General features: G+C 37.0%; 3 protein-coding genes across 4 annotated transcripts in view; 2 read left to right on the forward strand and 1 right to left on the reverse strand.

The window, feature by feature from the left end:
• Positions 1 to 5510, reverse strand: part of LOC306858280 (transmembrane protein 178B-like) — an 80220-nt gene extending 74710 nt beyond the window's left edge. The window contains exons 1-2 of the mRNA XM_079398726.1: positions 5133 to 5510; positions 2422 to 3046 (exon numbers count right to left, since the gene is read on the reverse strand). Of these exons, the coding sequence (XP_079254852.1) occupies positions 2422 to 2803 (382 nt within the window). The 5' untranslated portion in view covers positions 2804 to 3046; positions 5133 to 5510. The remainder of the gene's footprint in view (positions 1 to 2421; positions 3047 to 5132) is intronic.
• Positions 5511 to 7000: 1490 nt separating this feature from the next.
• LOC306858284 (small ribosomal subunit protein mS33-like) lies at positions 7001 to 9757 on the forward strand. Of its 2 annotated transcripts, none has more exons than XM_079398731.1 (3): positions 7001 to 7071; positions 7824 to 8044; positions 8116 to 9462. In XM_079398731.1, the coding sequence occupies exons 2-3, from the start codon at positions 7830 to 7832 to the stop codon at positions 8219 to 8221; spliced, it is 321 nt and encodes a 106-aa protein (XP_079254857.1). In that variant the 5' UTR covers positions 7001 to 7071; positions 7824 to 7829; the 3' UTR covers positions 8222 to 9462. The 2 variants fall into 2 exon arrangements, with proteins under 2 accessions (XP_079254857.1, XP_079254856.1); XM_079398730.1 differs by lacking the exon at positions 7001 to 7071 and adding an exon at positions 7392 to 7587 and having other exon boundaries at positions 8116 to 9757.
• A 668-nt stretch (positions 9758 to 10425) lies between these two features.
• On the forward strand, positions 10426 to 27312 carry LOC306858747 (serine/threonine-protein kinase B-raf-like). Its single transcript, XM_079399439.1, has 20 exons — positions 10426 to 10612; positions 15392 to 15493; positions 16240 to 16503; positions 17968 to 18071; positions 18185 to 18287; positions 18528 to 18676; positions 18913 to 19032; positions 19784 to 19943; positions 20196 to 20235; positions 20906 to 21025; positions 22180 to 22313; positions 22404 to 22521; positions 22606 to 22690; positions 23218 to 23394; positions 23552 to 23598; positions 23725 to 23843; positions 23923 to 24054; positions 24358 to 24492; positions 26860 to 27013; positions 27112 to 27312. The coding sequence occupies exons 1-20, from the start codon at positions 10445 to 10447 to the stop codon at positions 27132 to 27134; spliced, it is 2454 nt and encodes an 817-aa protein (XP_079255565.1). The 5' UTR covers positions 10426 to 10444; the 3' UTR covers positions 27135 to 27312.
• The last annotated feature ends 547 nt before the right edge of the window (positions 27313 to 27859 follow it).

Raw genomic sequence — 27859 nt, forward strand, 5'->3', positions numbered from 1 at the left:
CTTAAGTTTTGACCCCTTATCTGTGCACGACTGGTTTGCCCTCTCATAAATCATTCTATTCCTCCCTCTCTCTTTCCCAAGAGAGGATCCTGGGAAGAGACAGAGACTAAGCTTCCTCTGAGAGATGGGAGATGCCATTATAAGCACAGTCAGCACATTTCATAAAACGATGTGCTTGCAACCCAGTTAATGATATGAATAATCATAAAAAAGATATGTAATGGTAGGATTCACACATTTATTTATAAAGACGCATGGCTATTGATTAATATTTGCCAAACAAAGCATGTGCAGATAAAGAAACAGCTGTTTATCTGAGCAGTACAGGTTGGCTAATGACAAATTGTTCTTTACATTTCATTATCTCAAACACACAGGCAAAATGCGACTTGCATCATCACCCCTCGCCCAAGGTGAATGGCAGAGAAGGTGTAGAATAACACTGCATTATTCTATCAATGCAACCCCCATCCCAAATCAGCACGCAGTATGTGGCTGGCAGGTGCCCCAGAGAGTTAAATGAGCTTTTGCTGATGGTGTAACACACATTTGGCTGCTACTGCACACATTCATGTAACACAGAGCACTACAGGGGCGCCTCTTCAACACAAAATCCCTCTTACGTAATCGCATACACATTAGGCACAGGTACCAGAGGAGGTGACACAATTCAAATAAGCTTGTTTTTATTTCAGAGGGCATTTTGTGCTGCTGCTTTTCCAGAACACACATTTGCAGACAGAGGTTTTGCATGTAACCGGAGAGTGTGCGAATCTCAGCAACTCTGGGCCAATTGTTTTGGTGTACCTTGACTGAAACACAGCCTTCGGTGTTTGGGCTAGCACAGTTTGGGGCTCAGGAACTATTTATAGATATCCTTGTGTGTGTGTAGCTATTAATATATGCATCGCATATGCCTCTAACCAGTGAGGAGTAAATTAACCTAGTTTGGTGGAATATAATAAGGCCCAGCGTGTGAGACTAGCCATAGGGCTTCGCACCTTTATATGCAGGGGATTCGTCACTCCTGCTAACACATGAGTGTTGAACTTGCCATTATATTTATTGTCCATTTTTCATGTCAGTGCACATGAATGGGGCTGTAATGTCTATCGCAGGCCTCCAGTTGTGAATGCTGATGTTAGTTTGTGTATGTCTGGAGTTTATGCATGAAAATGTTTCAGTAGTTTAATATTGCACTGGATTTGCTGTTCCTGAAGGTAATGCAAGTGCTTGAAGGGAAGCAAAAGAATAGTGCTAAGATTTCAGACTTTCAGGCTACTAGTTTATATTTGTTGGCTATATAGACGGTTAAAAAGATGCGAGAATGACAAGACCGATCACAATTCAGTATGCAAATATTACAATGGCACCATTGCTGCTGTTGCATTTTGAATGCTGAATATTCAGTTATATTTGATTCACTTGGTGTACATACGTGGCAGATTGTAAACATTTTATCTCAAAATTGTTTGAAAAAATAGGGATCAGCTGATAATTTATCGTAAATTTTCTAAGTGACCATTAACCAATAAACAATTTTAAATGTTTTGTTTGTGCTTTTAAAGAAATAATAATAATAATATGTATTTTCAGACTTTAGTGGAATACATAATGAATATATTAACCAATATGATAATAATAATAATGTTGATTCTTTGGGTCAAGCGATAATTAATAAACAACATTTTTATGTTACAGAAATGGGACAGGCTTTCTTAAAAGATTTATTCAAAGGAAAGATCAATTTAAAAAAAAAACATTTTAAATATATTTCTTTGTGCTTTTAAATAAATAATAATATTTATTTTGAGACTTTAGAATACATAATAAATATGAACCAATATAAAAATAGGCATAGAGCTTATGTACCCTTCATAAACAAACAGAGGAGTATTACCCCATATGATTTTCGTCCAATAGAATTAAGAAATCAAAAACAGTCCAAGGGTATTTGCTGTTTTGCACATATCACAGTTGCACAAATATTTATGTGAAGGGACAAAGTTACAGAGGACAGAGATCAAGCTAAGAGGCAAATATTTAACAATTTAATAATAAAATAAATAAATAAATGTATTATTGTTGTTGGTGTGCCATTAAATGTTGTTAACAACACAAGTATGAATGACTGTAACATAAAATGTTAAATTAAATAATTATCGGTTGACTATGGAAACCGATATCTGAAATATGTAGACAATTGTGAATGTCTCTGAAAACGCATTACTAATTTACAGTTTATAAATAAATAGATAACATGACTAAGCTAGATTATATAGTGGTTTGGGTTGAATTAATAGCAGAAGCTTAAAGTTCAGAATCACCCTAAACCAGATGTTCTGAGGAATACCATACTCTTCTGACATGAAAGCATAATCTGCATTGCACACTGATAGACACAACACATCACTGTCCTACCTTTTCGAATGAAGTCCTCGATATCTTGATCAAATCCAAGCCGATGGCATTTGCTCCACAGCCCCATGTTGGTGGAGTTATACTGCCTGCTGCACTCATCGGCGGCGCTCATGGCGAACAGCTGCCGTCTGTTCCGCGCCAGCAGCAGCTTTTCCTCCCAGCGGTCCAGGCGCGAGCGGCTCGCCCGCAGAGGGAGGCTATTGTTGGGGATGTAAATAAAGCCCGGGTCCTTCCGGCGGCTGGAGAAACTTCGGCACCGCTCTCGATACCTCCGGGCGTCCGTCTCGTACCAGTGGTCGGAGCAGATAGCCACGGCCAGCATCCCGAGCGCACAGAGGGACAGAGACAGACCGGCGTAGAGCAGCAACTTCCCCGCAGCCATGCTCGCGTCGCGTTCGCTCAGAGCCGCGTCAGCACCACAACAGCTTGGAGAGCTCCTCGGCGCGCAGCCGCATCCCGCCGGGCGCGCGGACAGAGAGAACGGGTGTCAGTCGGTGCAGTGGAATTTGTTTTGGAGAGCTCAACCGAAAATATTTTAGCCTTTATTTAACGTCCGTCCGTAGCCCTTCCCATCCAATACCAGTGAATGAAACCAGATGAGACGAGTCCAGTCCTCGAACCAAGCCTTTCAAAAATAAGGCAGAGGAAGATTTTTTAAACCATTTTTTAAAAATAAACTTATAGCTGATACAACACCCTCTTAATGGGGTTTCAATCCCAACAGTTCACAAAATAGCCCAGACGTACCATTGCGTCACTTAAGACTTCGTACGCCTATCATGCTGTAGGCTATTAAAGACAGGACGTGATTCACGGGACATTATTAATGTTTGAAGTTTGAACCTCCCAGAAAATTTATGTGGGGGTACAAACAATATTCGAACGTAGCCTACGTTTCAGGTGTGTTTGCAAACGTTTCAGTAACCAAAAGTTAGATTACAAGTTAAGTCCACACCAAGGACGATAAGGATAAAGATCTAAAAATCGTTCTTAATATTAAAGAATAGCAGTCCACACCACAGCTATAGGCCTAACGATAAAGGCAACGATATCGTTGGAATCACTTTCAGAACGATTTTTTTTCCAGCTGATTAATGATTAAAAAAAGAAAACTTTTTTATTGCATCAACTTTACAATCAATCAAGGAACAAAATCACATTCCAACATTCAGCCTTGGTTGAGCATAACCAAAAACAGAACAAAAAAATTAATTAAATTTAAATTAATTAAATTAAAAAAAATAAAGCAACAAAATAAAATAAACTAAACCAGAAAGAAAAATACAAAGAAAAGAAATGCATAGCCGATGCTTCAAAAATAAGATATAACAAAATTGGCTTTTAAATTTAATTAGGCTATACAAATCCAAGAGAGAATTCAACTTAAGGGCTTTCTTTGTTCTTATAACAAATTTGAAAGATTTGTTATAAGAGTTTTACCTCATTACACCATTGAATAAAGGTGGGTTTAGATTTAACCTGTCTGTGAATAAAAAAATTAAAATCCCAAAACATAACAGGAAATTAATAACAAATTCAAAATCTCTCTATAAAAAAACAACAACAAAAACATCGACTGCCAATCAGAATCAATCCTGCTACAAGCTCGAGAATTTAAGACAGCAGATGAGCGTGCACTGGTGTGGACAATAATATCGGTAGGCTACAGTTATCGGTGTGAACAGGGCTTTAGTCAGAAGATAATTTTTCACCTGTAACAACCGTTTGCGCTTGCTGTTGCGATCATCGGGCGGTAGCCTGTATTCACAAAAAAAAAAAAAAAATACAAATACTGCCAGGCTAGTATTTATAGTCATTATAAATTCACAACACAAATAGGCTGCACAAATCAGCACAAAACGTAATAGGTTTTTTAGTTCGTTGCTGTGCTAGGCCAAATGACAATCTACTTTGCTTAAGACAACCTTCAAAAATGGGCTAACTATATAAAAAATATATATTTAAGAAGCCGACTGATGATTCTAAATTGCCTTTGATTCATTTAACATGAACCGAGTCAATTGTTCGGGAATCGGACTAGACTGATTACCAATTCACTAAAAAGAACCGGTTCATAAGAGTCATTTGTTCGGGAGTTGGACTACGCTGGTGGTACTGAATGTTTTTAATTCACTAAAAAGAACCGGTTCATAAGAGTCATTCTCGGACTGGTCGCGCTATAGATTCGGTATAACAATGCTAGTAATGCTGGAAACTGTCGGAGTAGGCTACTTCATTTCTGTTCGCATTAGCGGTAGGATAATTAATGATCAGATCATTTAATGACGTTACTGAAGAACCGTTAACAGAACCGGCTATTGAATAAATGAAACGGGTTCCGAATAAGAACCGGTTTTCGGTTCCCAACCCTTCCCATCACATTTAACCTACCTGGACTATAGATTTTTGCTTTCCGGTTTATGACACATAATGCACCATCGCAGTCAGGTTTATTTTCTCATAAGAGGATGCATGAACATTTATGAAATTGCTCGCTGTTAAATAGAAAATGTATTAAGATGACTCGACATCAATTCAGTCAACCGATTCAATTCAGTTAACGTTAGCCTATGATCAAGACAGTAAATCATTCCTGTGAAGGAATGTTATAAAAAAAAACAATGTAGGCTACAGCTATATAGCATCCTTTGTTGGAAAACCCACGGGCCCCGTTTCTCGGGCTGATAAAGTAAATTGAATTCTGTACTCACCCCAATTGAAGCCGATAAAACGGGTTCACTCCACTCTGATAATGCACATCCAGCCCATTTTGTGTTTGCAGTCACTGTACGTTTGGCTATACACTGCCAAATAATCCAATTGAACACACATTTATAAATGGTATACTCTGGAAATATCAAACCGTTCAACGACGCCGCATCTCAAACGCTTCACGTTTAAATGAGTGCATCTCTCTTAGAACATTTGGCGGATGGTGCATCCTCCTCCTCGGACAATATGGTCCCAGCATCCTCCGTTGCCTCTGTCTGGGAAAAACAGCGGTGATGTCATGCTGTCAATATGAGATGTTCATTGTTTATTAAAGCGGCTTCTTAAAGGAGTCGCACTACTGTTCTTGGTTCCGTGTCGAACTGTAACTGGAGTTGCCTTGCTGGCATTCTCTCTTAGATTTACACATACTAAAGGAAACCGGTGTCTTTCATGAATAAATAATCAAAGCTTTCAGAATCCTTCATTCTGCATTATCAGAGCTATAAAATGATACTACACCAGACCAAAAAACCCTTCTTACTCATAAAGGTTTGTTATTTGAAACCACTATGCACTGTCCAGAACCAACAGCAGTCAGGTGTATTGCTGAATAATGAATGAGAGCCGTGGCATCTGTGTGAGTGAGACCACTGTAAGCCTTTTCTGTTTTAATGGGTTGCCCACACAGCCTTCAGATAATGTAGGGATTCTCATGTAGCCTACTTCGCATATTTGTGTGAATGATATATATGAGGCTACACATTATTAAAGATTCAGTTCAGTATAATGAAACAGCAACAATCAGCAGCCCATTTCTTAAATGCATGTAAATGCCTTACTAAATAAGAAAAATGCAATAAACAATAGAGAATAGCATTATTTGCACTGCAAGGTGACAAATAATTATATATGAAACAATATTTTAGAAGTTTTGTATTTAAAAGTCAGCATCCGAGTGAAAATAATGTCAGGTATTTGTCTCAGAAGTGAACAGAATTGAGGAAAACTGGAAATAAAGTGGATCTTTATGCCGTAATTTAGGCAAAGGCTACTACTGACAGACTGAAATACTGAATGTGACATAATTTGCAAAATGGGTCTGAAACCGCATAATATTGATGCATTGGATTGACTCTTATTACACATTCGAGATGTCTTTTCTTTATTGAATTTTGTTGGACTGTAATTGTCTCTACAGTATGAATGACAGCTTGACAGCTAAATTTTAATTACATTTTAAAGGGAGGCAAAGTTTGTTTTGGAACTTATTTGCAGCTAACAGTGAAAACTGAACAATGTAATCTAAAAAATGCAGCAGATATACACAAGGCAATTTGTCTTGTGCTATTTGAGGATGTGTTATCTTGTTCCTTTTTTGTCCCCAGAATTGTGTTAATAGATACATCCTCTGGAAGGAAAAGAAAAACGTGATTGTCATGCTAATCCAGACAGCTGTCCATCAGTTTATTTATTTATATCATAAACTGTGTGTGTGTGTGTCTTCCACCTTTTCTTTAAATGTTTATAATGCATATATCGCCATCTAGTGCACAAATACATCAGAGCACATCTAGTGTTCGTCACGCAGCCCTCATAGGGTGGTTTTAAAACGTTTTATATGAGAATAATAATTAGAAGAAAAATAGGGCTCAAGTATGTCTTTTTTTAATGAATTGTCCAATAATCACATGCTCAATACTTGGGTTTTCGGTTTAATAAATAAATGTAATAACGAAACTGTGAACATTAATGTTCAATTTAAATACATATAAATCAAAGTTAGTCTACTGATTAAATAATTACAGCACACGCGGGGCTTGTGATGATTATGTAGTAGCTGTTATGAAGACAGGACTCTTATTTTGGCATATGTACGACTTCCTGTGAGGCACAAGACCTTTTCTACAGTGAAGAGGCTAAGCAATTCAAGCTAAAAAGGTATTTAAATTTGATTAAATATTCTATTTAACTCTGCAAAGCTTAAGTCGCAAATAACTGACTGCCTACACGAAATATTTTGTATTTAATAATTGAGAATTGCAGTCTATGGCCAGGTCCTTTAAGCAGTAGTTTTTACATATGAAGAAAGAAATATTGCATAAATTAGTCATAGTTTAAGAGAAGGCACTTCTCGTTAGCTTTTATAAAATTTAACCTGGGGAAATTTAAAGTGTGAAAAACGCACAGTGCTTGACCTAATAAACCACATTTGACTGTTGTTTTAAGGACCTGAGAGACTGATAGGAAGTGCTTGACCTGCTTCGCGCATGCGCGTTATTCACGTTCTCCAGCGTGTGTTTGAGCGGATGAAGGTTGAACTGTCAACTAACCATAAACGAATATTCACAATAGTTACTGAATATATTTTTTCAGTACTTAATGTCTGTCCACATGCCTTTATAATAAAGCGTATATTTTTGGACCTCAATTGCTTCTTTCAGGATTTTTGAAAGGGTAAGAATACAAATTTTAGGCCTGTTATATGCTAACTTGGGTAACGTTAACGTGTATATATACAAAGCAACTGCAGACTCTTTAATAAAATGCACAACTGTTTTAAAGATATTAAAATAGTATTGTTTTATACATTTTTCTATTTATTATTTCCATTAAAGCATTCATAGAAATGGCAAGAAATTATCATTCTATGCATTCTACTGCATTTATCTGTGTAAGTTATACTCTGTTAGGTGAAGATGGCTGGTCTGTCTAGCTATGCCCTGCGCATGGCCCGTCTGAGCGCCCGAATATTTGGAGATGTGGCCCGTCAGACAGACTCCAAATCAATGAAAGTGGTGGAGTTGTTTAAAGAACCCCCGCTGGCCCAGAGAAAAGAAGTGTATGACTGGTACCCCCCGCACAAGATATACTATTCAATGACTCAGAAGCTTAGATTCATGGGGCTTTTCAGGTAAGCTCTTTTACAGTGCACCTATGAACATTTGATCTTCAAATTCTGCAGTTAATGGTTCTTTTTTTTAGGGATGAGCACCAGGATTTCAAGGAGGAAATGAGACGCTTGAGGAAACTGCGGGGTAAAGGAAAACCTAAGAAGGGAGAAGGGAAGAGAGCCGCAAAGAAGAAGTAGACCAGCACAGTTCATCTACTATTTATGAAAGGACATTATGAATGGAGAATCCGACGAAGAAGCTCTGTACACGAGTTGTACCTGTGTGGACAACAGGACACCTGTGTTTAAGACTGTGGTGACATGTTCTGTTTGCAGAGATGATGGTGAAACAAAAACACAAATACTGAATTCACCTTTGGTGTCTGTGATGATAATTAAATGTTCATTTTTGTACATTTTGCATCTTCATTTAGCAATACCTTGACATGGTTCTCTTTATGCTTTTCTGAAGAGTTTTGCCAGTTAACAATGTTGGGACATCCTCGCCTCTTAGGTTTGTTTTCCAACGAATACACTGAAAGAGCCTGTAAACCCTTAGGCTAAAGCTTGGGCTACATACAAGAAAATCATTCATATTAAATTATTACATTTGTGCCAATAAATCAGTACATCACATATTGTAATGGACCCGTAATGGAAATATGTCAGTCAAGATCATGTTAGAAATTATGCTTTTTTATAGCAACAATTTTGATTGTGAGAGACATGCCATTCTGTAAACCTGCCCAAATCTGGTAATTTTTTCCTTAATGTGATAAAAAGGCATCTTAAATCTGTTCCAGTGATGGGTGTAACAGGGTCATCAATTTCTTGTGCACCAGATTGGGTTTCTATTCCATGGTCTATTTTGCAGAATTGTCTGACTTATTAAATGGGATGATTTTTAATTTTTTGAGCATCAGTCATCTGCAGGAGTGTAAAGTACTCGAATAATTGTACTGGATTACTAAAGTATTATTTTGGGAAATGTATGCTTTATTCTAGCAATAATGAAAGTGAACGTACTCTTTATTCTTAGTTTTGTAGGACATTTTTGAAGTCATTGTGACTTACATATTTTCTCTCTTTGTACGTTTTGCTAATCCAATTACTCTCCTGGACTTTTTACAGCCGATAACATAATTTTGTTTTTAAAGTGTTAACTATATTTGCACACAATTATGGTCATCATAACAATCTGATATAACTGTTGAACATCTGGTGGTGTGCCTTACGTAGTTGGGACATTGACCACTTTTACAACCAAATCATCTTCTGATTCATGTTCATATTCTGGTCCATTATTCTGAAGAAATATATTTGGATGCTCCACAGCTATTGAAATATTTCTGTGCATATGCCTTTTCTGCCTAATGCAGGTATATGCCAGCTGCTGTATTCCTATCCACATCTTGGTAGTAATCTGAATTTTCATACGTATCTTGAAGAAAAAAAGAAAGAAACAGTTACAGTGTTTTTGCCTAGATACTTAAAAAAGTGTATATGTGCTTTGTTACCATATTTGATACATCAGGCTTTTATGGTCCATATAGTATAATATAGTGAGAATATGGAGCATCTAATCTTTATTACTTTATTAAAATATGCAATTTGGTGCAGTTGTTATTTAAATGAATTGCAATTATGAAATTCTAATAGCTTGATATTGCAAACTGATTTTTACGCAGTATAGCAGACTACTTGCATAAAATAAAAAAATATCTGTTGTCACTCTTTATCTCCTCATAATACTACTTAGTATTTACTTCTTATATTAATTCTCTGTATCAAAGCTTTATAGTTGTAATTATGAGGGGCAAAACATAAGTAATCCTAAATTGTTTCCGGCCACTAAATGTTCATCTTTATTATACACTATAAGGCTTTTACTTACTAAAAAGTATGAACTAGGCACGTAGAAGAAGTTTTGATAATGCTGATAATTAGAGGACTTGGAAATTTAGATATTAAATATGATACAGTAGACTTTATAGGGTTAATTATTATTATTATTTTCAGAAAATTGTACACCTCTGGCCACCTGATAGTGATGTGAGATCATGTTGGATTGACTGCTTTGTCATAGTAGGGGATATATATATAGAAATATTAATGTTTATGCAGAGCTTTTGGGTTCAAATCAAGCTTTTGGGAGTTATTATTATTTGGGAGTTACCTTTATATGGTCTACCTGATATACATAAAATTGGATAATTTAAGTTGCATGAACGACATGGCTGAAACAAATTTGTGACTTATTCGTTTTTTATCATCTACACTTTAATATCAGTGCACTGGTCGGCGTCCAGTATCCCCATTTACCCCTCCACGGGTTTACGTTTGGTGAATCTGTCTCCCCCTCCTGTCTCGTTCTCTGTTTCTTTCCTCTATTATTTTCCACTCAGTTTCTCGTGGTTTAAAATGGCGGCGTTGAGCAGCGCCGAGTCCCCACCGCCCGTCTTCAACGGAGACACCATGAACCGCGATCCGGAGCGGGACCCGGGACTGGACGAGCTGGGCGCGGGGCTCGATCCCGCCTGTCCCGGAGGAGCGGCGATCCCCGAATGTCAACAGGACATTCCCGAGGAGGTACAATGGGGGAGTCAGGGATGAAGCAGAGCTCGGGTGTTGAGCGGAGCTGGGCTGGATGGAGATGTTCAGGAAACACCGGCTGTAATACGGATCGTGTGGGGATGCAATGCATTGCAGGGGGCGAGATGATGCACGAACATATATATATGTAGTAGAGAAAATCTTATATCGTGCGCTTATGCATTTTCGCAAGGTGCATTTCCGAATGACGCCATTTATAATTCTCTCATTGCAGTTCTGTGAGCCAATGTTTATCAGAAGGCCTGTTCGTGTTTTATTGGCTTTATACCCCCCGACCCCGCTGCATAGCATGCATGCTACATATCTCACCTTGCGATGCATCGTATTAATGGGAAACTACAGATGCAACGGGGAATATTAAAGGCTCGCATGCATTGTTTTAGCTCCTTTGTGTCACCAGCTGGCGCGAGCTGCGAGTCTGCTTTCGAATGCATTTACATTTAAATCTGCAGTGATGTCATTCTGCTCGTGCATTGGGCCCTGCTAATGTTCTACGTTTATTTTTGATCTCGTGCAAATTTATTGCATTGTGTATCTTTCTTCTAAGCTGTCAGCCGGCTGTCTGCACAAATCACCTATGCTACTATAGGGGTCCTTTGCTCTTCGATGTACACACTGGGGTTTCGTGGGTAAATCTGCACCCTGCAGAAACGTCCAGTTTCAGTAACCTGTATTTTGGAGCCTGGTTGACCAGGTCGGAGCATCTACAATGTTCCAGAAACCACCTATTACCAGCTGGTTAGTTGATGCTCTAGAAGCTTGAAACCAGCAACAATGATCCAAAAACAGTTTTACCAAAAGGTAGCTGTGTTTTTGGAACATTACAGCTGGTTTCTTGCTTCTCAAGCTATTTAGAAACCATGTACCATTTTCCATTTTTCCTACTGACTTAACATGGATTTTCGTGCAGAGCATTAATTCCGTCATGGAATTTATTCAGGAAACGGCTAACCTATTTTGCTTTAGTTAGATTAAAGAGCATCTTGTGTAAGTTATCATTGTAGGAGTGAGTGTTTAGTGGTAATTAGATTAATTTTACTACACAGGACTTGTCTTGCTTCTTTTTAAAGGAGCATCTATATTTAGATTATTACCTTTTTTTTACTCGTACTTAAAGTGAAAAATGCGGTATCGTTAAAGAATGGAGCATGATTTAATCTGATTGCACAGTCCATGAACTTAGTTAGCAGTTTTATTGATGGTCACTGCCATAACCACAATAGACTTTGAAGAGTTCACATCATATCTTCCCATTAAAGAATAGTTTGATGGGGTTTGCAATGGGAGATCCTAAACTTTTACATTGACCCAGAATGTTGAATATTGGGCATAAGTGAGTTTTCACATTCCTGTATTACTGGCATGAATGTTGAAGGAACATAAGAGCTTTTATGTTTGAAAAGCATCATAAAAGTATCATGTTATATGATATATAGCCCATTGTATTCCAGTGGGTTGATAACAGGATTGAATTGAACTTGGTGATAGGCTCAATCCAATTCATTAACAAATTATTCACTCCTCTTCAGTTTGTTCTTTATATTGTGATATCGTATGACTTCACAAGTCAAATGCAAGTCATATGGACCTTTTTTTTTTTTTTTGGTGTTTGCATATTTTATCAAGTGTAAAAGTTCCAGTTCCTTTTTTTGAAGGAGGCAAAAACCCGTATTCTTCCCAATTTCTGCTGCTGTGTTCTACATATGAAAGACATAAGGTTTGAAATGGCACGAGGATGAGTAAATGATAGCAGAATTTTCATTGTTGGGCCTCTTTGTAGAGAAGTTGTAGATGGCTGCAATTATTTCACATGTATTGAGCTATTTTAAATTGTTTTGGTTATGTTGCATGTTGGAAACACAGAGTCTGTTACCACATGGGGTTCGCTTTAAAAGAAAGGCTTGTAACAAATGTCTGTTTAAGAAACTGTCAGCAATCTTTGTCAGGAGTTTATACTGGAAAGTCTACTGAGAAAGTCCCTTGTCACGGATGCCTTTTAGCCTTTTTTTGCACTAATTTGACTAGTAGAGCCAGTATCTGCACCGTTGATTAGGAATCAAGTGGCAGCTTAACTCGGAATGCAGGATTTTTAATCAGAACTAAAGTTAGATGCACTTAAATGTGCTGTTTCAAGGGGGCGTAGAGGCATTCCAACTTTCTTGACAGTCTGCTGGAAAATTGTTTCTCCAAATGGTGATCATAATAAAGTTTACTTGTAAAGCTTTGTAGCACTGTCAGATTGTGTTTACTTGGCTGGGACATTTTCCAGTGAACTTGGAGTATTTTATGATGCTGCTCGTATTGCTTGGCAAAATTGAAAAATGTTTATTGGCTATTTGGAACAAGTGCATTGCTTGCATGTTTCCTTGAGCAAATGCTTGGCTGTAATTTTCTAGTACTTTAAACTTTTCTCTCTTAATTTATAAAATTGGATGTGGTAGTACTTTTTTCCAAATGGTTTTTAAAATGTGCTGTAATTTAAAATCTTCAACAACCAGGCCTAACATTTTTAGATCAATCATCTCCTGATAAATAGCCTCAAATGTTGAAAAATATTAATATTAGGGTTGTGAATGTCAGATTTTTGTACATTTAAAGTTGCATAAAATGTACATTTAGGATATCAGAACTAGGGATGCATCGATCCGATACTCCGGATCGGTATCGACTCCGATACGGTTATATTCTGCTGATCGGGTATCGGTCAGACGAGACCGATCCAAATCCGTATACTATTGTGTTATTGTTGAGCCCCACGAAAGGCACAAAAACATTATAAAGCACCATAAAGTTTTCGTGCACTATATTTCAAGTGTTCTGAAGCTGTTCCATAGTTTAATCCGAGGTACAGATGAATATTTAAGTCTTTAAATTCAAGTTCAGGTAAACTCTTCTCTCCGCCGCGGCTGTCTGTCATCCTCCATTCAGCGTTCAAACTGCGTGTCGCGTTCGGTTACTACAGTCAAACTCTCTTCAAGAGCGCACAGTTACTGAGGTTTAAAACTGTTAAAAGAAAAGGCTTAATAAACTTACGCACAGATTTGATACGCTACGCATCAATATCTCTTCCCTCTGTACTTTGAACGTTTCTATGCGGACTCAGGGCTGCGCGCTGTGACTCCGTGTCGCTTCAAGCGCATCATTGTGCACACGGGATGCGCATAAGCGCTTTCTGCTGCTCTATATTGGAGCCTTTTGCGCAATGAAAGATTATTAACAGTCTTTCTTGTTCTGTTCGATCTATCATATGTTGCTGCCTTCATTACTGTGCTACAGATTTAAAAGAAATGTCTTTTAGTTTTATAGTAGCCTTTATATTTATATATAAATGCATTTGCTTGTTTTTTCATGAATGTATTTTACAACAATTCAAAGAGCAATGTGTATTATTTCACCAGATTTAGTCCTACACTTATTCACTTTTATTTGTAAATAAAAATGTTTCACTAGGTTTTATAAAATTATTGTGCACCCATGATTTTTCTAGAGTATCTTTTGCTATATTATAAACAAGTTTATAATAGTATTTTTGTCATAGATTATGATTATATATTTTTTTCATTTGTTATTTTTCATTAAAATGAAGTTATCTATATGTAGTAGATTGTGTTTAACACACAAAAGAGTAACAAACACAGACACACAGAAGTATAGAAATTCTACATCGATTTAAAACAAAAAACTGCGCTGGTATCGGATTGGATCGGTATCGGCAGATACTCAGAATTTTCAGGATCGGATCGGTTCTGAAAAAATGGTATCGTTGCATAATCAGAACTAACTGTTAAAGGTGATGATTGTCATTTTTATGGCTTTTAGTGACAAAACAGAATTGACCTTTCGCAGCAAGTTTGATTGACAAGCGATCTGACCAATCATAACACAGATCTGCGTTTAACAAAGATTAACGTCGGTGGACTTTAACTTGAAAAATGGTGTATTGGCATCTTTTCGCCTTTGAAACAAGATACCTTCTGATGTCCATTCATGTTTATTTTATGCTATAACTAGTAAAGAGGAAGAGATGATCGGTTCACATGCCGCTTGAACTGCAGGCACGACACATTAAAGAGCCACAAAACGATATTTATTGTTTGAATTTCTTAAAAAATGACAATTTTCAAGCTAAGACCAGAAGTAACCTGCTCTGTCTTGTCTGTCTGTGTGTTGTCAGTTTCCTCTTTGCTCCGCAACGTATTTTTCACTGCGTGAGAACTTGACTGAGAACACTTGAGGGTCTCTACGAAGGGTCGATTGCCAAAAAAAAAGGTTTCCTGAACCTCTCCAGTTCTCATTGCTCAAACACAAAGAGAAGTCCCACCCCCAACACACCATTGGTTGAGACAATACTGCTGTGTCAGGTTTTGAAAGTGCCAGAGTGTTTCAGGAAAATGTCTTAAATTTGGCTTAAAAGTGTCTCAGCAATTTAAGTTTGAGACTGGACAAAGTATTTAACAGAAAAAAAATACTCTTCAGTTCAAACTGAAGCATTTTGCAGCAGCTTCTTTGCTAATGCTCACTGTCTGTTTACTTCACACCTCAGATTTAATCACTATATCACAGTTTCTGTGGGCAGGGCTTGAGACAGGCGTCAGTGTCAGTTTTAACAGCTTAGTGAAGACAAGCAAATTATTCTGTTTATTAGATTTAGCCTAGACATGAGGTTCTTACTCATGTATAGTGAAGTTCAAAGATCTCTGATCAATCTAAAGGAAGCTGGGAAAATTGGTTTGCTAACTCTAGTTTTCTTTGCAGATATGGAACATTAAACAGATGATTAAGTTAACCCAAGAGCACCTAGAAGCCCTTTTAGATAAGTTTGGAGGAGAACACAATCCGCCATCTATATACCTGGAGGTGAGTTGGCCCGACAAAGAGTTGCTGTCATGAGTGTAATGTGAAAGTAATATAAAGATGTTTACTATACCAAGAAAGTTCATTTTGAAAGATACTTGATGTTATAAATGAAGAATATCATGAATAAAGTAACTGGAATTTTTCATGCCATTTGTAGTTACAATTAACTTTTGGGCTTTGTTCCTAAATCTAGTAAGCTGCCTATGTAGGTGGCATTTTAAGGCATTCAAAAAAAAGTCTAAAAGTTGAAAATGCCTTTTTAGTCAAATTCTATGGGGGCATCCTAAGTATCCATCCCATAATGCATTGCAACAAGCATAGTGCAGAAATCCATATATAAGCAGGTGGGAGAAATTAATATTTATAGAAGTATTTACAATTAGTTAAATCTAGTTAAAATTTACAGTTTCTTCTAAATATGAATGTGTGAATATGCTTTTATACTAATTGTTGTTAGTTTAGCTACATGGTAATGGAAAACTATATATATATATATATATATAACTCATAGTTTTTGCCTACATAGAACATTGATCACTTTACAACTAGGCAGCCGCTTATCTAGGGATTCTTGCAAATAATTTCTCTAATGTTTCAAAGGAACTGATAAGGCCTTTAGTTTCTGTGTATGCAATCTCGGCTAATGCATAACTTCAGATCTTTATCCTTCCAACAGTTTCAAAACATGAGCATTTATGTGAAACCTGTTAATAAAGTATTAATGATTTATTTCCTCCATGCCACAGGCCTATGAAGAGTACACTAGTAAACTGGATGCATTACAGCAGCGGGAACAGCAGCTTTTGGAGGCCATTGGGAACGGAACCGAGTTCTGCTCCTCGCCCATACCCACCCTGCTGGATGTAAAGGGACCGGCCCTCCAGAGCGCCCCCGCCGCCCCAAACACCTTGGCTGTCCTGCAGACCCCCACAGACGCAACACGAGGGAATCCCCGCTCGCCACAGAAACCCATCGTAAGGGTTTTCCTGCCCAACAAGCAGAGGACAGTGGTGAGTTGTTGTTGGTTATTGCTTGTTGTCTGGTACTGTTACACTTTTATATGTAGATAATTTAGTGTGAATGATGAACATAATTCAGATCATTTGCATGATGCAAGTAATTATTTACATTACAATCGATAATGTGTTGCACTCCTAGTAAAAATCTAAAAGAATAAAAAAGGAGTTATTCTGCAGAATGTCCAGGCTTCTCTCTGCCATACAAAACTAAAAAGTCGGAAGGAAAACAGTCCATGCAACTATATTACAAGCTCTCTGAAGTTATAGTTGTATAGTTACAGTAGCTTTATGCGATGTACAGATTAAAATTATAGTTGTTTTTCACTAAAATTGTCTAATGAAGTGTTGTTTGTTAACTAAAACTAAAGCAAGCAAACTAAAGAAATCTTTTTAAAAAAAGGAAATTAATAAAAATTACAAAAACAGATTAAAATAAATATTAAAAATATATTTGAAAAGCTGAAATTAAAAAAGATCATTCAGAATATTTCTAAATGTAAACAAAAGTATATGGCAAAATTAAAAGGAAAACTAGAAATATAAAAATAAAAGCTAAATCAAAATATTAGTAAATACTATAATAGTATGTAAATAATACTAATATAATCTAAACACAAACAAAAGCTATAGCAACTCTTAAAAACAAAACCTAATAAAAATGAGAAAAGCATGACAGAACTAAAATGAAAATAAAGGCTAATTTTAAAAAAATATTAAATACAATATTAGTGTGTAAATAATACTAATATAATATAAAAATAAATTAAAGCTATAGAAATCTTAACTAATAAAATGACAAGTAAAATTAAAACGAAAATATAAAAATAAAATAACTCCAACTACTATAATAGTATGTAAATAATACTAGCAAAATGTATGCAAAAAATAAATAGTAAAAAAAAAAATCAAGTTAGAAATCGTAAACTAATAAAATGACAAAAGCATGTGACAAAATTGAATTGAAAACTGAAAATATAAAATGAAAGCGAATTCAAAATATTATAACTAAATACTATAATGTAAATGCTGCATACTGCTAATAATACTGGCCTAATGACAGAGCATTAGGTAAGGGATCTGATGAAGAAAAAAAAACTAAGGAGGTGTATTGTGTCTGTAATATTTTGCCCACATCTAGCTTTGAGAATTTTTGTCATGGTAGGATATTTCGACGATACTTCACAGTAAGGTTTCAGGCAGGGTTTAGAAAGGAAGGGCTTCTGGAAGGCATTTCCACTCCAACCAGATTGTAGAGCGGCGGGACTCCATGGGAAATGAGCAAATGTAGGTGACCCCCTTTATTTTGATTGTGCTCAGCGTGTCTCTGTTGGTTTAGCAAAGAGTAGCGGCAGAATGAGTTGGAGCCAAGAAATCAAACACACCCAGACGCAACCACAGCCTCACTGTAAGAGATGAAAGTGACTTGAGTAAGTAGTTTACGTGTGTGTGTTTCAGGTTCCAGCTCGCTGTGGGATGACGGTGAGAGACTCCTTAAAGAAGGCTCTGATGATGCGAGGCCTGATCCCAGAATGCTGTGCGGTTTACAGGGTTCAGGATGGGTAAGAACTGTATTCTGAAAGCACACATTACCATCACTACTGCAAAAACAAGCCAAGGCTATGTCACACTGCGAGTCGTACTTCATATTTAATGGCTGTCCCGCCCACATTAGGGAGAAGAGGCCCATTGGCTGGGACACAGACATTTCCTGGTTGACAGGGGAGGAGCTTCATGTTGAGGTTTTAGAGAATGTGCCACTGACGACCCATAATTTTGTGAGTATGATGAAACTGACCACAAACTGGCTTAAAATAAATCTGAAATGACAAAAAAGGAGGAAGTTAGACCACATTGGTGTGGTCATTTCTATTCTTGATTTTACTCTTAAATTCACCTTGACAAATTGAAGACATGTTGAGCTCTTTCTCATCCACGTTGACGGTAATATATATAGTTTTTTTGGAAGCATTCAGATTCTTTGTAATGACTGTAAGTGTTATTTGGTGACTCAACAGGTGCGAAAGACCTTCTTTACGCTGGCCTTCTGTGACTTTTGCCGGAAGCTGCTGTTTCAGGGCTTCCGCTGCCAGACGTGCGGATACAAGTTCCACCAGCGCTGCAGCACAGAGGTCCCGCTCATGTGTGTCAACTATGATCAGCTGGAGTGAGTGTTCATTGGAGATATGCGTTATGCATAAAAGGGTGAAATTTGCTCTGTGTGATGCACAGTAAAATGTTTATTTCTTGCATATTAGTATTCACCGTATTTGAAATAGTTTACATATTTTGTGTATAGTTTGTCCAATTGGAAATAGTCCAATGTGCTTTGGGTAAGTGATGCTTATGCATAATTTATTTGTACTGACATTATAATTTTTTGTTTATAATTGTGTTATTTAGTTTATTGCTGGCATCAAAATTTCTGGTGCACCACCCCATTACCCAGGAGGAGGCGTCATCAGAGGGAACGACACCCGTGTCAGAGATGTGCCCCTCCCTCCCTCCATCTGAGTCCACTGGGTAAGTTTTTAGATTTTAGTCCACATCTGCACTCCAGTGACCATGTAGTATATCTTAGTAATAAATACAATTAATAAATATTATATTTATATGAATGTACACCAATTTATAAATTATCATCTATATTTATATATTTTATTTAATACTAATAATATTTTTCTATTCAACTTTTATTGCACTACTGTTTAAAAGTCTGGGGTTAGTAAGATCTTTTTTTATGTTTATCAAAGAAGTCTCTTATGCTCGCTATGGCTGCATTTATTTTATCAAAAAATACATTAAAATCAGTAATATTTTGAAATGTTATTACAATTCAAAATGTAAATGTTTTTTTAAAATGTAATTTGTTCCTGTGATGACAGCTGAATTTTCAGCAGTTACTACTCCATGCACATGATCCTTCAGAAATCATTCTAATATGCTGATTTGGTGCTCAAAAATAATTTCTGATTATTATAAATGTTAAAAAGAGTTTTGCTTAATATTTGTGTTCAGAATCCTCAGTAAATGGAGTTAAAAAGAGAAGTATTTATTTGAAGCAGTTGTCTTTTGTAACATTATAAATGTTATTTTGAACAATTTTGATAAATTTTAATGCATCCTTGCTGAATAAAAGTGTTCATTTCTTTCAGACAAACAAACAACAACAAAAAACTTGCTGTCACATTAACTGCTACACATGTGTGTAGGTGGCTTTTAATTGTGTATTGTGCAGAATTACATTGAACTCTCCTGGCTCGGTTTTCTCCAGGTCTCTGTGCCATCCTACTGTGTCCCCATCCAAATCCATCCCTATCCCACAGTCCTTTAGACCTGGAGAGGAGGACCACCGCAACCAGTTTGGCCAGAGGGATCGCTCCTCTTCAGCCCCTAACGTCCATATCAACACCATCGAGCCGGTCAACATTGATGTGAGAACTGGACAGTTGGACAGCTAACCAATATATTTTAGTCAAAAGGATTGAATCCATTTTAATGTTATAGGCCCTACTTAAAAATGTCTTTACATTCCACTTCCTGAATCTAAAAAAATTGTATCCAGTAATATTAACAAATAATGTTAATATTACTGAACCCCAAAAAAACCCCGTAAGGTACATTTGTAGCAAGCAAAAAGCACAAAATGTTACAAGTCCCTGCTAATCTGTGTTATTTCTGTACAGGATTTGATCCGTGATCAAGGCTTACCGAGGTCAGATGGAGGTAAGTGTTGTCTGAAACAGAAAATATACACTAAGACACACTGAATTCAAATGGCTTTCCGTCATCCCATGTCTTTGTGCTATCTCTGTGTCATTGGCCTTAGAAGTTTGGGATAGCTGATCCATTTCACTCTGCCTGCTAGTAAAAGCTGACAAACTGGCCTTTCTCTCCCCTGCCCGCTTGTGAATTGCTTCAGCCCTTTTCTTTATCACATGGCCTGCTGTAAAATACTAATTCATAATCTGTGTTATCAAAACCCGCCCCTGTCCTTTCTGCTTCTTCAAAACATGTCCCAGAACTAAGTTTAAAGAGACAGTTCACCCAAAAATGAAAATTCGGTCATCGTTTACTTGTCGTTCCAAACCCGTATGACTTTCTTTTTTCTGTGGAAGGTAAAAGAAGATGTTTAGAAGAATGTTCGAGCTGCTCTTTTCCATAAAACAAAGGGCGAGTAATTGATAACAGAATTCTCATTTTAGGGTGAACGGTCCCTTTAAGGACAGACTGTATACAGAAATAATGAAAAACTGGCTCTGTGTCACCTATAATTCACTTGATCTTCTCTAAACACCCTCTGAGAGTAGACACAGGATTTTGGTAGTGGGTGACAGGAAGTGCACCTGAGCTTCGGGGGCCAGTGATCCCGTGTCTGTCTCTCTCCCCCCTACAGCCCCCTCGCAACACCCAGCCCGCTGCTTGAGGAAGAACCGAACACGGACCTCAAGCCCCCTTCTGTCCTCCCACCCCAATGACATTGTCTTTGATTTTGAGCCTGAGCCAGTGTTCAGAGGTAGCTAGGCCTTCGTGCGTGGCTGTGTCCCACACCTTGTCTCGTCTTTTGCTTGTCTGTCTGTCTGTTTGTCTGTTTGTCTTCCACCTTGTGTGTTTTTTCACTCCTCCTCCTTTAAATTCTCACTTTCTCTGACACTTCTCTCACACAAACGCTTTCACTGATGCATGATGGGCTGCAGTTACTTTTCCTCAACCCAATACACTTAACTCACTTAGTAAAGCAAAGAATGGCACGCGTCACTCAGACATTTCAGAAGCACAGGCCCCCTTTTAAAAAAATTATAAATCGTAAGTCTATTAAATATAAAATATCTATTTTATTTAGGTCGCATTTGCCATTATCTAACAATCGGTTATACTTTAGAGAAACAAATACATTTACCAAAAAAAAAAAAAAAGTTAAATGTAATCTTAAAATGCAGTTCTCACAAAATAAAACACAATCTTAAAATGCAAATCTCAAAATGAATATCCAGTACAGTACAGTAATAATATGTAGTATTTTTTATACTGTACATTGTAGTGATGCCTGAATTGACTTGCATCATTTAAAATGATGGATTTTATTTTTTTATTATTTGTTTAGAAAAAATAGTGTTGAATTTTAGTATTAGTTATTGACCATAATGTAAAAACAATTATAAGCTTATTGTAAAGGACAGTGTTATTTTAAAAAGTATTTATTAATATTTTGAATTAGGTTTTATTTTCTGTTTTTGTTTTAATTTAAGTTTTAGTAATTTTATATGCTTATATAAAATTAATATTAATATTCTTTTTAGCTTTAATGTTTTTCAGTTTTAGTCATTTTAGTCTTTGAATTTAAACTTATTTTATATCAGCTACTTGCCAAGGCAACATAACTAATATTCTTTTTTTTGTTTTTAAGTTTAAGATTTTCAGTTTTTTATTTAACAGTATAAGAGATGGGATCTGGGTCAGGATTTGATAGTATACTTCAGTCGAGGCATATATTGCTCACAGCTGTGATGTGATCTGTTCCTCTCTTTCTCCCCCCATGTGACTCTCTAAGATTTTATAGAGTCCTTTCCTTCTGTCTCCTTCCCCTCTTACTCTGTCTCTCTCTTCTTTGGCTCTCATATTTCCTGTTAAAGTAACTTTACTTTGTTTCTCGACCTCTCGTAATGCCAGGCTCCACAACAGGCCTGTCGGCCACACCTCCTGCCTCCCTGCCTGGTTCCCTGCCCAATGTGAAGGTGTCCAAATCGCCCTGCCAACCGAGAGAGCGGAAGCCATCGTCTTCGTCTGAGGACCGCAATAAAATGGTGAAGATTTCTTGACCTTACTTGACGCATCTAGTCCAGTTCAAAGGTCATTCAAGATGGTTTTTGGCATTTATTTTGTCTAATATTTAGAAAACCCTGGGTCGACGGGACTCGAGCGATGATTGGGAGATCTCAGAAGGTCAGATCACCCTGGGACAGCGGATTGGATCTGGCTCTTTTGGAACAGTCTACAAGGGGAAGTGGCACGGTAAGTCCTCTGAGAACAGTTTTGGTCTAAAGATGATAAAGGAATGTACAGGAAAGGCTAAATGTGTGTCTTCCTCTTCCTCAGGTGATGTGGCGGTAAAGATGTTGAATGTCACAGCTCCCACTCCACAGCAGCTACAGGCCTTTAAGAATGAAGTGGGTGTCCTCAGGTAAGAGCTTCATTGTTTATTTTTTTAAACATTTGTTTTTTTGTTTTTATTAGAAGAAAATAACCAAAAGGGGTTTAAACTTTACCAATTGTTGGTAACGGTAGCAAAAAATCTCTAATAAAATTTAAATAATTATATTAAATATAAATAATTAAATGAACACAATTAAATGTCAATCATCAAATCTCAATAATTATTTGACTGAAATTCTCTAAAATTGACAATTAAGGGTTAAGCACTTCGTTTCACTGACTATTGCCTTTTCTATCATTAGTGTCTTCTCATTGTTTTGGGAATTGAGCGATAAAACTTAAAGGCAATATTGTAACACAATTGTTAATTTCATAAAAATAAATTATTCATCATAAAATACATGGATTAAGTAGCAGAATTAATCTTTAAACAATTTTTTAAATTTCAATTAACTGTAAATCTTGTCATTAAATGTTTGTTTCACGTTTTTGAGATTATGTGCTACCAAAACATTGTTCTGTCAAAGCTTATTGAAAATTCTGTAATTTTCGCAGGAAAACTCGCCATGTGAACATCCTGCTCTTCATGGGCTACACAACCAAACCCCAACTGGCTATTGTTACACAGTGGTGTGAAGGCTCGAGTCTCTACCACCACCTGCACATCATCGAGACCAAGTTTGAGATGATCAAGCTGATTGACATTGCCCGTCAGACGGCTCAGGGCATGGAGTGAGTAACACTCAAAAGTTTTTAGAGAAATGTAATGTTTAAAAATAAAGAATCCATTAAGTCTTGAATAGAAAGGGTGAAACCTGCTTGCATCAGATACCCAACTGCTCAGGTTATGATGCATGAATTTAACACTTGTAAATCATTTTATCCACAGCTATCTGCACGCCAAGTCCATCATCCATAGAGATCTGAAGAGTAACAGTATCCTTTATAAAATCTTTATTGTTGTAGAAATATAAAAATACAATAACTCTTATTTTTTCGAGTCACTGTTGATAGGTATACATGTGTGTCCACATGCTCTTAGCCTTAACACCACCTCCCTAGATATCTTTCTGCATGAGGACCTAACAGTAAAGATTGGTGATTTCGGTCTGGCTACAGTGAAATCCCGCTGGAGTGGCTCGCATCAGTTTGAACAGCTTTCTGGCTCGATCTTGTGGATGGTGAGTGAAGGAACATGTTTTAACTATGTTAAAGTATTTCTACTGTACTGACATTTGCATCTTGGCTGATTTGCTTCAGGCTCCAGAGGTGATCAGACTGCAGGATAAAAACCCATATAGTTTCCAGTCGGATGTCTACGCGTTTGGCATTGTGCTCTATGAGCTCATGTCAGGGGCTCTGCCTTACTCTAACATCAACAACAGAGACCAGGTGAACCTCTTAGCAGTGTATTTTGGGTGAACTATCCCTTCAGAACAGATCATATGATGACTAGGTGGAAGTGTTTGTTTTATTAATTACATAAACATGAATACTACTTATGCTTTTTTTTTTTTTTTTTTGTCTTATCATCAATTCAATTTTGAATGTTAAAGTATTAGGAAGAGGATATACTGATATACTAGGAAGAGGATATACTGACTATATATGACTTAAATCAAGCCTGTACCCTGAAAAATTTCTGCCAGTATCTGAAAATTGCAGAAATGAATGCGCATATCTCTCCTCATCCAGATTATTTTCATGGTTGGCCGGGGTTACCTGTCTCCTGACCTGAGCAAAGTGCGCAGTAATTGCCCCAAGGCCATGAAGAGACTTATGGCAGATTGTCTGAAGAAAAAGCGAGAGGAGAGACCTCTTTTCCCCCAGGTAATGTTGTGAACACCTGTCAAAATTCTGCTTTCTCAAATTTGGCTGCCATCTGTCAAGGGCATGCAGATTTATGTCAAGGTGTGTTACCACAAGATGGCATCAGAGTGGCATTAACAGTAAAATAGTAATATATATATCTATATATATATTAGGGCCAGGACTCGATTAAAAAAAATAATCTAATTAATTAGAGGCTTTGTAATTAATTAATCGAAATTAATCGCATATAAATATTTGACCTGAGAACAGTGAGAAGTAAGTTTTTTCATATGGATTTTTAGTATACCATTGAATAATGACTGAATACATAAGCTTAAGCAACAAAATATTGTTTATTTTTGTTCAACCAAGTCCAACAGACCAGTGCAATATTGCCATTAAGTGTAGCAATAGGATATTTAGAAATATAGTAGCCTACATTTCAGAAATTCAGGTACCCTATAGGTAGGTATACCTTCTGTAAACTGTTTTTTTAAGTAAAACACAATACTTTCAAGTACATTCAGAACATCGGAAACCCTGACTATTACTGTAGACAACATCTCTGTTGCTTCAGAGGCCATAACAGACTTTGCTATATGTTTAGCATTGAGGTGATACTTGAGGCTCGATGTGCTGCGGTGATATGCGAATTCCTTGTTGCATAGCTTGCACACAACCATGCTCTTATCGACGCTTCCATCCATACGTTTTTTATAACAAAATTTCCCATCCACATGGCCAACCAAAGCGGTCTCATCAGCTTCTTTGTCCATGTTCACTGTGGTTTGTTTTTGTCTGAACGCTAGTTGGTGCTCCAGTATAATCGGTCCGCCGAAACTCATCCAGTGACAAAAGTTCCGAGGTGCAAAAATAAGTGCGATTTAAAATGCGTTAAAAAAAATTAACGCGTTATTTTTGTGTAATTAATTAATCTTAATTAACGCGTTAAAGTCCCAGCCCTAATATATATATGTATTATTGGTGTAACAGTGCACAAAATTGGTATGTTTTCAGTACAGCGGGGGAAACATTTAATTTCTTTTATTTCTTTTTCTTATTAAATAGTGATTTACAGGACAAACTATGGCTTTGTCTTGTATGTAATATACAATATAATATACAAGGGTGCACATAAGTGGCGTGCAGATGCGCATGCCTGACCAAAATAAACCTGTAAGTTCAGACCGCTCATTTGCACACCGACATGGTTGGCAGCTGTTAATGCACTATCACTGTATTATTTCGACTTACTGTAATATAAGACTTTCATTAAAACTGAAAGCATAAATCTAGGCTACACATTGCCGGTTTCACAGCAAAACGGTAACATTTCTTTCATTCACTGACGTGCTTCACTCAGCAGTGCTTAAACAGCCAGTGTGTGGCTTTGTCCAAATACCCACACTTGCAGTCTTTGCACTTGACCACTTGACTACTTAAATACGTATTTGCTGTATTTGGCCCAAGTGTTCAAGTGAGGATGAAGACCATAAGTGTGTGTTGAACTTTTCGTTACCTCATGGGACACACTTATAGTGTTGTAAAAATGTAAGCGTTTATATAGCTTTATTTTAATTTTAATTTAAAATACTTTGCATTTTAAAATCAACTTCTAAATGTCTGTTCAGTAGTCCCTATAACATGACATAATTTAATTTGTGGTGCTTCTAATTAAGTGATAAAAAGCAGTTGCAAATGTTATATAAAATAAATATCACCACTACTCATCTTTGCATCAATAAAACGTAAAAACACTGTTTTTCTACCAAATTATATGTAATATCTAATTATTATATTAATATTTAACTTATATTGGAAAGTTTTTCATGACCTCTCGCGAGATCTCTGCAAAAAGTCCCACGATTTATATCCAGAACATGATGCATGATGGGATACGTTTAGCCTCGAATAGCGCTCTGGAGCGGTATTCGAGATAGTGTGAATTTAGTATCCATTAAGGGCATTGCACTTTGGCACTTTGAAGACATGGGACAGATTTGCACACTTACTTCCTGTCGCGCGCACGCGCTCTCAAGTGGCCAAGACCGCAAGTGTAGGGTATTTGGACAAAGCCTGTATACCTACTTGCCGGCAGCCTGCCAAAATAAAAGCTTACTGATTCTGAAAATGTTGCAAGTTCATTTAAAAATAAAAACTAAAAAAAGAACAAAACTATTAAAATGTAAATATAAGCAGTGTATTTAAGCTGTGTACTATAAATTTAATATTTTCTTATTTTGAAATATAATGGCATTATCACACTTTATATAATGTTTTATTTAAAAAAATTACTAATTTAGTGGGTTACTCTATGTGCAGTGTGAGCATCAAACATTTGCTCTCGTGATTTTTATTTTATTATATATTGTTTATTTATGACAGATCCTGGCCTCTATTGAGTTACTGGCACGCTCCTTGCCCAAGATCCACCGCAGCGCTTCTGAACCATCCCTTAACCGCGCTGGATTCCAGACAGAGGACTTCAGCCTGTATGCCTGCGCTTCCCCCAAGACGCCCATTCAGGCTGGTGGCTATGGCAAGTTCACGTACTCAAACAATGTTGTCCTTTTTTGACTTATATTGCTTAATTTAGTATGAAACTGACACACATCTGTCCTTTGTGTCCACTTTTAGGTGAATTCTCAGCGTTTAAATAGTGCTGCAAATCCTAAAATTCCATCCCTTGTCAGTTTTTAACGACGTCTTGTGTTCCTACGGTGGGTTCATCCATAACACAGAAAAGGACTAGTTTTCAAAGAATGTGCTGTTTTTCTTCGTCTTTACCTGAAGAGCTACGGCCTCAACGGAATTGCTTTAAAATAAAATGATCTCTGCAGGGTGTCATTGCTGATTTTACAAAAATGTCATAAACATCACATTGGACAACTCGATAATGCAGCGTACAACAAAAACGACTGATGTGAGAAACCAACAGCTGCTCACTGCAAAGAAAAAGGCAAACAAACCCAAAAAGATTGTGGCAGGGGATGAAAACCTTGCCTCAAGAAGGAAGATAAATGGGTTTGGGATGAATGATATTGGGATAACAAGCCCCGCCTTTGCTCCGCCCCTGGAGAGGAACAACACACAGCACTGGCCAATCAGAAAACAGGGCCCAGTGGCATGGAATGATGGGAAATAAGAGAGCGCATAAGAGAGAGGACGTCAAGTCGCAGTCATGGAAAGGTGCTGAATGTCAGGAGATAACTAAACGTTTTCTCTCTTGCAATGAGTTTGTTACGAGATGTCGCTAATAAGGAGTTACTAATAATACAGATTTCTTTGGTCTTTAGCATTTTTTTTCCCTCAAGGGTCATATGTTGTAGATAAACAGACCCTTTTTTCAGTTACAGATATAGTTTGTGAACAGTGGTAAATGAAG

This window comes from Barbus barbus, assembly GCF_936440315.1.
Source record: "Barbus barbus genome assembly, chromosome: 39".
In the NCBI taxonomy this organism is placed as follows: Eukaryota; Metazoa; Chordata; class Actinopteri; order Cypriniformes; family Cyprinidae; genus Barbus; species Barbus barbus.

Excerpts from the sequence above, each read along its gene's own strand:
- LOC306858284 (XM_079398731.1), top strand. The coding sequence starts at position 7,830 with ATGGCTGGTCTGTCTAGCTATGCCCTGCGCATGGCCCGTCTGAGCGCC. Across the intron at positions 8,045-8,115 it reads AGATTCATGGGGCTTTTCAG|GGATGAGCACCAGGATTTCA; the intron begins GTAAGCTCTTTT and ends TCTTTTTTTTAG.
- LOC306858747 (XM_079399439.1), top strand. The coding sequence starts at position 10,445 with ATGGCGGCGTTGAGCAGCGCCGAGTCCCCACCGCCCGTCTTCAACGGA. Across the intron at positions 10,613-15,391 it reads AACAGGACATTCCCGAGGAG|ATATGGAACATTAAACAGAT; the intron begins GTACAATGGGGG and ends TTTTCTTTGCAG. Across the intron at positions 18,072-18,184 it reads GTTTACAGGGTTCAGGATGG|GGAGAAGAGGCCCATTGGCT; the intron begins GTAAGAACTGTA and ends CGCCCACATTAG.